General features: G+C 43.5%; 1 protein-coding gene across 7 annotated transcripts in view; it reads left to right on the forward strand.

Moving 5' to 3' along the window:
- The first annotated feature begins 1,685 nt into the window (after positions 1 to 1,685).
- Positions 1,686 to 12,452, forward strand: part of LOC147062988 (receptor tyrosine-protein kinase erbB-4-like) — a 118,051-nt gene continuing 107,284 nt past the window's right edge. For all 7 annotated transcript variants that reach the window (XR_015066896.1, XR_015066903.1, XR_015066912.1 and 4 more), the window contains exon 1: positions 1,686 to 2,074. Coding sequence is in view for 4 of the 7 variants with exons in the window: in XM_085917780.1 (XP_085773906.1) it covers positions 2,011 to 2,074 (64 nt within the window). In the remaining 3 variants the exon portion in view is untranslated. The remainder of the gene's footprint in view (positions 2,075 to 12,452) is intronic.

The raw sequence follows: 12,452 nt of genomic DNA on the forward strand, positions 1-12,452 counted from the left end.
TCCTGAAGCCCAATGGCTGCCTGGCCCTGCTGAGTTACACCATGGACATGGAGCTGGAGGACGGCCACGCCACCAGCGCACTTAACAACATCTCCAAAGAATTGAACAGAACCACTGACACAATGAATTTCCCGACAACACTGTGATATCATTCAATGAGTGCATTTGAAATCATATCTCCCAAATCAATCTATTGGTGATTTATGTGCTTCAGAACTACTGATGATGTAGGATGATGCATACCTGTTTTTTGTCTTGAATGATTGTTTAGGATTAGCTTGATGCAGCTCTGGTCCCCTACAAAAATCCTTGTCATTTTTGACTCCTCCTCCTTTCCGGACAAAGAGTGGTGAGTGATTTTTTTTATTTTATTTTTTTAACATTCTGCTTAGGCAAGTGGAGAGCCACATATTTGTATACAAGCAAATAAAAAGTCAACTGATATGACCACTTCTAATTTTGAACTAAATATTTTTTGTTTGTCCAAGAACGGCAGTCAAAAGATGGTGACAGTACTTGAGACAGAAAATGAAGAGCCAGGATGCCACCGAGGACATCAGAAACAAGTCAGACATTAACATGTACTCTTCCACTGAACATTGAACTCCATAAACACACACACGCACTTAACGTTTGAATGTTTTCACATTAGCGCCCTCTACTGTTCACGGTGAACGCTTACGCTAATGTTAGGCGTTTCTCCATAAAATCCGCTAGATGGTAGCAGAGGAAAGCGCACGATTTGGCTCCATCGTCCACCAACTCGACGTTAAGTTCGGTTCTGTCATGTTCCATTCAGCACATATCAAACAATGGGAGAATACGTTTTCAGTCCGCACAAATATAGATTTCATCTTGCATTGTTAGCAGATTAAATTCAATTAATATACAATTTCACAGAATAGCACAGAAAATGCTCAGCATTTAATGAGCACCCATATTAGTAAAACCAATATCTGATAGTATTCCTAATGATCATTTCAGTTTATTTAACACGAGCTTTCACTTGAAATCACAATATCAATAAAAAGAAAAACTATTTCAATCAAGGTTGTTGTTTTTTGTGGGCACAATATGGCCTTGGGATCACATTTAAAGCCGGCTCTGTTCTTTAGCCCCACTGAGCTTTTAAATCAAGTCACTTTTTTTTTCCCTTGAAACTAGTAAATCCAAGTTGATTTATTCATTCTAGTATTTATTGATCTTACTGAATGAAATTTTCACTGATACATTGTATGAAATAAAAAGTCACACACGCAACTCATTGTAGTTAAAGATGAAAGTGTTTATGATATATAAAAATACATATTCATATTTACGCATATAGTAAAACCCAATTCATGTTTTTTTTTTTTTTTAACTTTATCCATTTTTTAACTTTATGCCTGAACTGGCCCAAGCGTCCGTTTTGGCCCACGCACCCAAAAATGTGGCCACGCACCCGTACTTGCGCTGCACTTTCGTAATTCAACAGCGGAAGTCTCCCAACGTGAGAACGTGCGTATTTGCGCAGGTGACCTTCCGGCCGCAGGTGACGATCGAGGTCACAATCACACGCCTGCTGTATTTCCACGGAAGCTGATCGGTGACGTAGGCGAACCTTCAAGCGAGACCAACAAAAAAAAGTCTATTTGCCGTTGTAATTGGCTGTGTGAAGTGTCTATCACATTGCGGAGGCGTGTTCATACCCAACGCACACAAGCGGACGCGCACGGATACGCGCGCGCGTCCAAGCTGCCACCGACAGCGTGTCAGCGTGCCAGCCAGCGTGCGGGCGTCCTTTCGCAGTAGATCCACAGTGGAAAGCGATCCGAGCGGCAGCCTGGGAACTAGTAAACAAACACAGGCAAGCGGTGCGTAAAGGCTGTGCGCTGGCTGCGCCGGGTTGGTGCGCGACTAAGCTCCGCTCCATTTTCCTTCATTATTGCACGCGTGAGACAAGACCGGGATATCCTAATTGGACATGTGAGTTGCGGGAGTTGAACAAGAAGAATCAGCCGTCTTTCCAAGATGAAGTTCCTCGCCTGCGCCCTCGCTACTTTGCTGCTTCTCCGATCCAGCGCAGCGCAGTCAGGTAAGTGATTTTTTTTTTTTTAATGCGCCCAAAAACACCTTGGCGGAGTTTAATGACACACTCAGCGGACCGATTGACTCATTAGCGTGGAAATGAAACTTTTCATCTCTGTTATGTGGAATGCTTCTCGAACTGCTTCTTTGATTTTGTTGAGCCATGTCCGAGGTTCTCTTTCTGGATCTTTCATTTATTGGCCATCACTTTGAGCTAGATGGGAGATGATGCAGTGACTCGTGCTAGGTCAGTTTTGTGGTCCAGCATCTCCTCACTCGCCTGCTTAACAGTCCATCCACTCTTCATGTTCCTTCCTTTTGGCCACTGAAGGATGTTTGCATGCTACGCAATGCCGGCCGGCTTTGGACCCAGCTCTTAATTATGATAAGCCGTGATGATCCTTCTTATGCTTTCTCAGAGACTTCCATCACTTAGCGTTCAGTTTGGGATTAGAATGTTGGGATTGATGAGCCGTGCGTGAATTTTCTTTCCAAAGTGCTTCAATTGAACTTTGCCGATTCATGTTGGACTATATAAAATGAAGAAGCGACGATATGTTGTCACTCCAGGAGGGTTGAAGTTCTCGGGCAATACACACACACACACACACACACACGCACACACGCACACACGCACACACGCTCACACTCACACTCACACATTCACACACATCTCGGGCTAAATGCAGCTGAATGCAGCCTATTAGACACATGCATTAATGGATGGATGCTAGCGTGTGCACATGGAGAGAAAGAAAGAAAGAAAAAGAAAGAGAGAGAGTGACAGGGAGAGAGAGAGAAGACAGAAAAAGCAACCTCACTGTGTCGCTAGCATGCACGCTCAGCCAGGATATCTGTAATGCAAATTCCACCCAAGAAGAACCCGCTTTGTGCCTTCTGGGAACTTTGTGGGTGTTAATGAGCCGATTAAATTCATTACTTTGATTAACATGTTGAAGTAAATGAGAAGATGTGAGTGTTTAATGCAAAGTATCTCCTCCGTGTGTGTGCCTTTGTGTCAAAGTATCAAAGTTCCCAAGTGTTTCTCTATGAGGGTTTATTTGATATATTATATGAAATGAAAAAGTTTCATCCGTTTTAATTTAAACATTCAAAGGGTCAAAGGTCACACAGTTTTGCCAGCAAAAGCTGGATATGTTTATAAAGAGCATTAAGTAATTTATTCGCAACTGGATGAAGGATTATTTCTTGATGGGATCCATTCTAATCATTTTTGACTGATCACAGTTGATTAAGAAAATGTCATTTCTGAAAATCATCTGCACATTTAGTTGGGGCATGTGTGTGTGTGTGTGTGTGTGTGTGTGTGTGTGTGTGTGTGTGTGTGTGTGTGTGTGTGTGTGTGTGTGTGTGAAAGAGAGGAACAAATGCCGATTTGGCATGTGCGTGTTTGGGTGACATTTGAAGACGCCTGTGCAGTGGTCTGCGAAGGGGGCCGGCTGGAGCGGCGGCTGAATGCCAGTTTCAAATTACCATCGGGGTGTCAGCTGGCCCACGCCGAGCTGGCCAACAACTTTGGAGACCACTGGCAGAAATGAGAATTTATTGCCATCTAATTAAGCTTTTTTTTTTTTTTGATAGCATCAGTCTAGACTTGTGTAGGTAGACCTTTACATGACAGCATGACGGATGAGAAGGGGGAGGGCGGGGGACAAGTCTATCATTCTCCAAATTAGTCAGCGTTGCTATCAAACTTTAATACATATCTGCGCTCGGTGACACACTTGGGGATTTTTTTCTTGTATGCTATGGAGGGATGTGGAAGGGACATGGAAAAGATCCAAAACAATCCTACTTGTATTTGAGTGAGAGGGGGGGGGGGGGATATTGAGGAGGGTCATTGGGAGGGGACATGATAATGAGGAGCCACGCGTCTGGTCTTTGGACTCTTTGTGACTACTGCACTGTGAGACATTATCAAGATGCCTTTCATTTCCCATCACAAAAAAAATGATCACCCGCAGCTTGTACCTTGCAGCTGACCAGCTTGTAGCTCCCCCTGCCTGTTGTTTTCGACACTGCAACTGAATCACGTGCATTTTCTCCCATCTTAATTTGAAAGAATTTTGTCAACCCCAAAAAAATGGAAAACGATGTTATTTTTAGAAAACAGGCTAATTTAAATAATTAAAAAAAAGATTCTTAAAATAATCTTTAGTAAGTAGCTCTAAAATTGAAGAAGTATCAAAACCTTAAATAAATAAATAAATTAATTAAATAAATAAGCCTGACATAATGGTGGTAGATAAATACATAATTCATGATTAAATTGAGGCGTGATACTCTTAATTACATGTCCAATGTCTATTTTTTTGCGGCACTGCTATTTTTGTGGTGCGCCATAAGCTTTTTTTTTTTTTTTTATGTCAAATATTTGCTTTGGCTCAGAAGCCGTTGGGAAACGCTGAACTTTGGAAGCCAATGTGCTGTTAACATGCCGACGGCGTCCAGTGGCGTGCCGGCCGGCCGGCACCCACTTTCAGGGCGGTGGCCCGGCGCACCAAAAAGATGAAAAGGGGCAACCTAAACTTTTTGGATTGAATTTGAGATCACAAAACAGACTTTTGCAGCTTCCCAAGTTGAAGTTCTCCGTGTTGTCTTTCTTGTCGACCACTGGAGAGTTTGTTGAGCCCACCACTTGTAATTCCGCTCAGAGACAAAAAACCTTCATGGCGTGGCAGACACAAACACACGCTCGTATGTCTCCTGTGTTTTCCTTTCTTCTTCCTCTCTACTCCTCCCAACATGTATCCCGTCCATCTTTGCGTATTTTCTTAATTTCCCCATTTTTAATTTGATCCAGGGCCAACAGGATATTACACACAACCAAAAATTGTGCAGCTTTTGCATTGGGAATATCATGAAAAAAAGAAAATAAATGAGAAAGCTCCATTGGATTCCAGCAATTAGTCATTACTGATAAAAGACATCAAGTCGCAAGAGCGAGCTCTCCGCCATCGGGCAACTTTGTGTACACAAATGACGGCTTTGAGTTCCCACTCACGCTCGTGTTTTCCGGCACAAGGCCAACGCAGGAAGCGGGATGTGGTTTTGAGTGACAGCGTCGCTTTGGCGAGGTGGCCTCCACTCTCTCAAGACAAGTCTGGGCTTTTTCTTTCAGGCCGGCGTTGCGGGGGCCGATCGCAATCACAAAAGCTTTTTTTTTTTTTTTTTCCTCCGTAACCTTGACAAAGCTGTTTTAATGCAAGAGGTGATCGCCGACCTCTAATCCCTCGTGTGCGCCTGCTGTTTCCAACATAAATCACGGACACCCAGCTCAATCTTACAATTTGGATATTTACTGTTTCAAGGCTTTCATGGTGCAGTCGCCTAAATCAGGCTCAAACTTTGCCTGGCACAAAGTGCATCTTTTATTCTTATTCATTCTTAGTGTGTGTGCTTGTGTATGTGTGTGTACTTGTGCGCCTTGTGTGTGTACATCAATGTGTGGATCTGTGTGTGTATCTCTGTGTGTGTGCGTGAACATGAATGTGTGTATCCGTGTATGTGCATGTTTGTGTGTGAGTGTGTATCTGTGTGTATGTGCATGTACGTGTGTGTATCTATATCTGTGTATGTGTGTGTATGATTGATATTCTGTATGCCGGAGCATGTGCACATTTATTTCTATCAGACAATTTGTGACAGAGCCGAGCGAGCGAGCGAGCGAGCGCCTGTGTCTGTGCCTTCCTCAGCTCCTTATTGAATATTTGCCAGAGTGGAAGAGATGATTGTTTTGCTCGGCCGTCACCATGACTGCTCTCCAAAAGCGCCCAAATGTAATATCAGCCAGCGTTCATAATATCACGGATCATCGGGAGGGCACAAAGATGCATCGATCTGCTTAACAAGACACCGGCGCCGGTTTGGGCTCCTTCCACAACTCAAAGCCAATAACCGCCTCGTGACGTTCTGACAAATAAAAAAAAAACATAGAAAGCCAATGCAATTGTTTCCAAAAACCCATTTCAAGATGGATTCCATTAGCCGTCGTCAAAAGCGATTTGAAATTGAAATAAAGACTCTCGTGAGTGACAGTAATATTGCGGCGGCGTTTCGGATTGAGCTCGGAAGTTAATTTCCGAGCCAAGTGCCCGAGGAGTCGAGCTCTTGGGAAGTCTGGTCCCTCTCGCTCGTGCCTTTGTTTTTGGCTGCTGTCGGCGCTTCTTAATTAGACTTTGTTTGTGTGAAACGAGAATGATGGGGCGCAGGAAATTACGTCTGAGTGGCAATTGTGTATCTCACTTGTCATTGTGGGGATTCTCGTCCACAGTCAGGGCTCCACATCCTTGCGGACCTTCTCTCCAAGTCGGGCTTCCGCACAAAATGGGTAATGGATGAGCGTGAGAATGACGGGATGCGAGTTGTGCATCACAGGGGAGAAGTGGCCATGTTTCTTGTCCTCCCTGAACCCAAATTCTTTGTTTCATTGGTGACCTTGCAGTCCGGCAGAAATATGGCTGCCCCTCCGGCAGCTTTAAAGGTACATAAAACTTATGCGAGTCTGCGCGCGGGGACCTTGGGGCCCGGCTTTGCGTGAGCACGGGCAGGCGAGTCACCTTTGGCGGCAAAAGCTGTCACCATTTGTTGGTGCGTGAGCGTGCTTGATTCACTTGTGTGCTCGCCTGGAAAGTGACCGCGGATCGCTCATGGCAAGGTGAAGGAAGGGGGGGGGGGGGGCGTTGGTAAAATGCCGGCCAAAACAAGAAGGGTAGTCTAATTTGTGTGTGTGTGTGTGTGTGTGTGTGTGTGTGTGTGTGTCCAGAAGAGGTTAAGGTGGACTGAGTGAGACAGTTGTGCTGTCTCCGAGGAAGGCTGCTATCATGCTCGCTAAACGTTCCAATTAATCAATCCTGCCCGTGTGTGTGTGTGTGTGTGTGTGTCTGTCTCTCCCTATGCGCATGTGTGTGGTTTCTTTAATTTATTTATTTATGTATTTATTTTTTCAAATTTGAGGCTTTTTACTTATATTTGTGTTTGAGCATTGAATAACGCTGTTCATGGCTACACATAAATAATATAGATATATATATTTTTTATTCTTTGATTTTTATTTTCATCCACTTTGCATTTAATAATATATATATTTCTTTTATTCTTTGATTTTCATCCACTTTGCATTTATTTTCATCCATTTTTGTTGAGCCTCTTCTCACCAGCGGTTGGGTTCAAGAATGGGGGCAAAGAGTTTGTAAATGTGGTTACATGCCCAAACTCGAGTAAAGACATCAAATATGTCAAGTTGGCAGTTTATAAGCACACAGAATTGATTATTGTAGGCCATGATAAAATTTTCCAAATGATATTCCAATATTGAATTATTAACTCCCCTTGTTCTTTTTTTTTTTTTTGAAAAGCAGAATATATCAACACAAAGCGAGAGAGTTCAGTTGAAACATCATCTAAGGTCAAATTCTTGCCAATCTTGAATGACTTGTTTAAAGGACTTTTCAACCTTTGACTGACCTAAGTTGAAGTGGTATGTAAAAGAAGATTTTTCACACCATGTCTGAAAATGTGTTCACTAATGAAGACCAATTGGCAATTTGTTTGTTGATTGAGTTGATACAGGATGAAAGGTACACAAGGCATCTGTCTATTTTTCACTTAATGGCCTTTTCATTATAGAAGCCCCGTCCGTGTGCAATCCACTTGTGAAATTGCATTTAAAGTTAAAAAGTCCTCATTTGGCTTGGTTTAACACAAACAAACAAACAAACAAACAAAAAAAAAAAGGAATTCAGAGCACAAACACATTTACATTGTTTTTATCCGAATTCTTGATATTTTAAGGCAAGTGTGTAACATGCTAACCCGTGCACGCTAGCATGTTTGTGCGCGGCCATGTTGGCAGGTCTTGCGGCGAGTGACATGAGCAGGTGGTGCTAGCCGCTGCTTCGGCGCACAAGCTCCACTCGACAGTCGCTTGAGACACGTCAGTTGTTTTATCACACGCCAGTGCGGCTTCACACAACTGCCGTCGTGGCCGCTGTTAACGTTAAGCCAGTGATGTTTAGAACAACTTTCCCATGCCAGGCGGGGTTTTTTTTTTTTAGGTCTCTCTGAATGTTGGAGCTGGGCAATTAAGGACTTAGAAAGAAGCATTGTCAAATGAATTTTTTTGAAAAGCAATGAGTCCAGTATTGGAACTTTACTTTACCACGAAACTCAATTTTAAGATTTCAAAAGAAGTCAAATGTAGAAAGAAGTTTTCAGGAAATGTAAAGGTTCATTCTTTTCATGAACAAAACAAAGGCGATGAAATATGAAAAGATCCGTAGCGGTCGTTGAAAGTCGCTCAAGCAAAAGTAATTGTCACATTCCAAGTAAACATTCAAGGTGGCTTCGGTGACAGGCTGCAGCTGCATCCATGTCAAATTTAGCGCTTCCATTCGCCCGCCTTGAATATCAAATTAAATTGCTGCATTAAGCGCTTACTGCTCATTTGGCTCTGTGCGCGTCCGTATAATGAGCATCTGTTTTTTGTTTTTTTTCCACACCTGTCTGTTTTTGGAAGCCCCTTTTTTGAACGCCCATCCCACCATTGGCTTAGCGGCTAAGTAGCAAATAAACTGCAAATGCACGTGTGTGTGTCTGTTTGAAGGAAACATTCTGCTGGGGAAATGGTACTACTAATTAGTGGAATTAGCCACAGATCAAAAGATTCAATTAGAAAGCTGTGTGCTTGCACAGAAGAGGCGAGGGAAGCTGCAACATGGCGAGCGCCTCCAAATTTCACGCTGGGAGGGACGCCATGCGGAGAACGTACGCAAGTCACCCTTTGGCTGCGGATGGACGAGATGGTGTGGGATGATTTTGAATTTGATTTCTTTTTCTTTCCCAATGGAGTTGCTCTCTGCCATAAATGGAATTCCAATAGCTCATTGCCATAAAAAGTCCCCGTGTGGCTGCAAGGACACTTTTGAGACATGCTAACAAAGCAGCATGGGCAATATTCCATTCAAAGACTCCCAAATGGACATCAGCAAATGAAACGTGAGGGTTAATTAATGACCAACAGACACACACACTTGATTTTCTTTGTGCTTCTGCATACAGTGTGTTTCCATTTCTAGTCTAATTAAGAACATAAGTGTGTGTGTGTGTGTGTGTGTGTGTGGGGGAGAGATGGTCACTGTGCACACGGTCGCAGCTTGGACCACCACGGCCAATTCACAGCACTGCTAATTTGCTATTTAAACGCCACATGTTTGACTCCTAATTAAAGATGTAGACACACACACACATCCATGTACTTCTTTGCTAAGTGTAAAGGTTCATGTCAAAGCTTATATCCAAATAGAAATGAGCAAGAAACTAAAAACGAATTTAATTTATTTTTACCATGTTAGAATATTCCGTACAACATCTTCTAAAATCATTTTGAGATCTAGGAAAGTATTCACGCCACTCTCAGTTGTCAAATTAATCATGAAACAAAAATAATGACACAACGCGACTTGAGCAGCACATCGTTTGAGTTACGAGGATGGTCACGAAACAAATTGCGCTGACCGTCATAGTCTTTGAGGTTTTGTCAGCGTCTCTTTACATTTGCAGAAATATTCTCCACTTTACTTTTGTCTCAGTTTGGATCTTCTAGCATAAATTGGCCAATGAAAGAGATCTCCCCACTGCAAACTTTGGGCTTCCACCGGAGAATCTAGTGTTGTTTGCTTTTTGTGTATTCCCTCGCTGCTGTGTGTGTCAGGGGCGTTTTGTTGTGTTAAATGGGAGCGTCCAGTCTACTGCACGGCCTCATTCATCAGCCTCACGCGGGTACGCTCGGAAATTCGCCCGGGACCCGGCACACACCATTTCAAGATATCCCATCAAGGGTGCCTTTTGTGGATGCATATTGTTTTTCTTTTGACCTTGTCGTCCGACACGGACGCCCTCGCTTTGTCTTACGTCCGACTCCATTCTGCTGCTCGGTGGTTCTCTTCGCGTTGGTACGTGTCCAGCAAAAACGGTTCCCGGCAGTACTGACAGGTTGTTATTGTTGTTTTTTTCCCCTCTAGTAAAGTGTAAGAAAAGACTTTTTGTAGCGGTAGACGTAGCTCACCTCAAGTGGGTGTTAAATGGATTTCAAAAGTTCTCGCAAATTTATTTTTCTTCCACTTTGAATGTTGTTCAGCTTAAGAGTTTTTGAAATTTCAAGGATCTTCCTTTTGAAAGGCGTTTATGGTGCTCAGGAATGTGTGGAATGACGAGCACAATTGCGGTGAATGATTATCAAGTCAGCTTTATTGTCAATCACTTCACATGCCAAGACACACAAAGAGATCAAAATTGCGCCACGGTGACATGACATAGAACAAAACATCCCAAAAAGTCAAAACAAGAAGGCACAAACAATGAAGAAACAAGAGCGACAAATCAATTTAAATAAATAAACAAATAAGAGGAGCAAAAATGGAGCAAGTGTGCATAACTGCACAAATGAGATTGGAACCGATTGCAGTTTTCAGAAAGAAGTGTTTTTTTGGGGGGGTACTTCTATTTTGGCTATCTTCGTGAGGTCGAGGCAAGATCTGAAGTTATTTTTATTATTTTTTATCTTTCCACAGTTTTGGAAAGCAAAACTGTGACATATGCTTCACTAATGGGGATTTTCCTTTGAAAGGATGAGAAGAAGCAAGGGAGAGAGGGCGGGGGGGCACCTGAGAATAATGTCTCACATAAAGTCTTGGGAAAGAGTAGCAGAGCCGCTCTCAGGGAGTCGGGCAGGGAGATTTACACAGTTCCTCTTAACCTTGACTGCGCTGTTTTATTCACTTGTTTCCCGAGACCCACTTGTCAGTTGACTACATGCAAAAGAATAGCTAATGACTTTAGCGTAACGTGGATGAACTTCACCAGCAACTGGCGATGTGATCGAAGCAGTCACATGATCCATGGAAAAGCCGGGCAGAGCTTTCTCGGGTTCCTGTTAACGGAGCCACATTTAACCCTGACCTAGCGGGACGCTAGCTTCATAACCTAGCTCCGTATGACACAATTTGTGTGTAAAGCTAGCTAATTTTCACCTTTTGCGGTGTGAATTAGTCAGATAAAAAACCTATTCCCATGTGCTTCGTTTGTTGGAAATTGTCGCCCTTGGATGATGTCCACTTTTCTTACCTCTCTGGAACCTTCGCTAATTGGCCTCCATGAATACCCCGGGGGAGGCAGCCTGTGATTGACAGGAGTGATAATCCAGCTAATGGCAGAAATAGCAGCTGTTTGCTAAGGTGTCGAGCACGAATGCAGGCGACGTGCGAGAGCTCGGACATTCTTGCCGCCTTTTTTTTTTTTTTTTCTCCTCTCTCTCCCATCTGCTCACCTCTTTTGCAGTCATTCCTCGCGGCCTCGGTGTCATCATTAGCGCCGCGGCCTAATTAGCTCGGCGCTAGCTAATTGCGGCTGTGACGCAACATCTCCGGGGAGAAACGCCGCGCTAATTTCAATAAGAGTAAACAAGCAAACTGCTCCCCGGTGACGATGGATTAATTAGAAAGCGTCCTCCGTTGATGCCGATTGAAAGGATGAGAGTGGGAGGATGCGGAAGAAGAAAAGAGGGAGGCAGGGAAAGAATGCGCTGGGGTGGGGTCGGCAAAAGTTTGCTTTCATTTTTTTTTTTTGCGTGGTGGAGTATCTTGAGACTGACGCTCATTTTCGGAAATTGTTGTCACTGTTTTTTTCCTTTGTAGAGTTTGGAGACTCCCAAAGCTTTCCTTTTTAAAGATTCATGTAAACGTATAAATATGGCAAAAAGGTTGCTCGCTTTTTCCGTTTGCCGTGATATATCAACTTTGGAGTGGCTGTCTCAGCTGAGAATTTTGCTCACTTTAGCATCGCTTGGCTTAAAGAATCTCGACTGATGCTTATGACAGGCATTTTTTTTTTTTTCCTGCTTGAAATATGCCGATGGCAGACGAGATGAGGGAGGCGAGCGAGTGGCAAGCAGGTGTCCAGCTGGTTGGGTGCCACCTCCACAAGAGGAAGTGGCAGTCACAGCAAAACGCTCTGAATGTGCTGTACCTTCCCGTCTGTCTGTCTTTCTGCAGCCTTGCGGACACATTGCACTTGTCAACTCATCGTCACGTCATCCAACTGATTCAACGCCGCCGCGCAGTAGGCTCCAGTGTGATTATGTTTTGCCCGTGTAGGTACCGTATGTACTCGGGTGTTCGGATCCGTTCGGGGGTTCTAACACTTTTGATGACGTCATTAGAAAATGTCATTAATGGTGTACGGCAGGGGTGTGAAACTCATTTTTGTCACGGGCCGCTTCATCGTCATGGTTTCCGTCCGAGGGTCAAATTTGAAACCGGAGACGAGTAAAAACTGTTCAAAGATCAATGGGAACAGAAATTGCTAGC

Source organism: Syngnathus leptorhynchus, chromosome 1 (genome assembly GCF_054491065.1).
Source record: "Syngnathus leptorhynchus isolate UIUO chromosome 1, UIUO_Slep, whole genome shotgun sequence".
NCBI lineage: Eukaryota > Metazoa > Chordata > Actinopteri > Syngnathiformes > Syngnathidae > Syngnathus > Syngnathus leptorhynchus.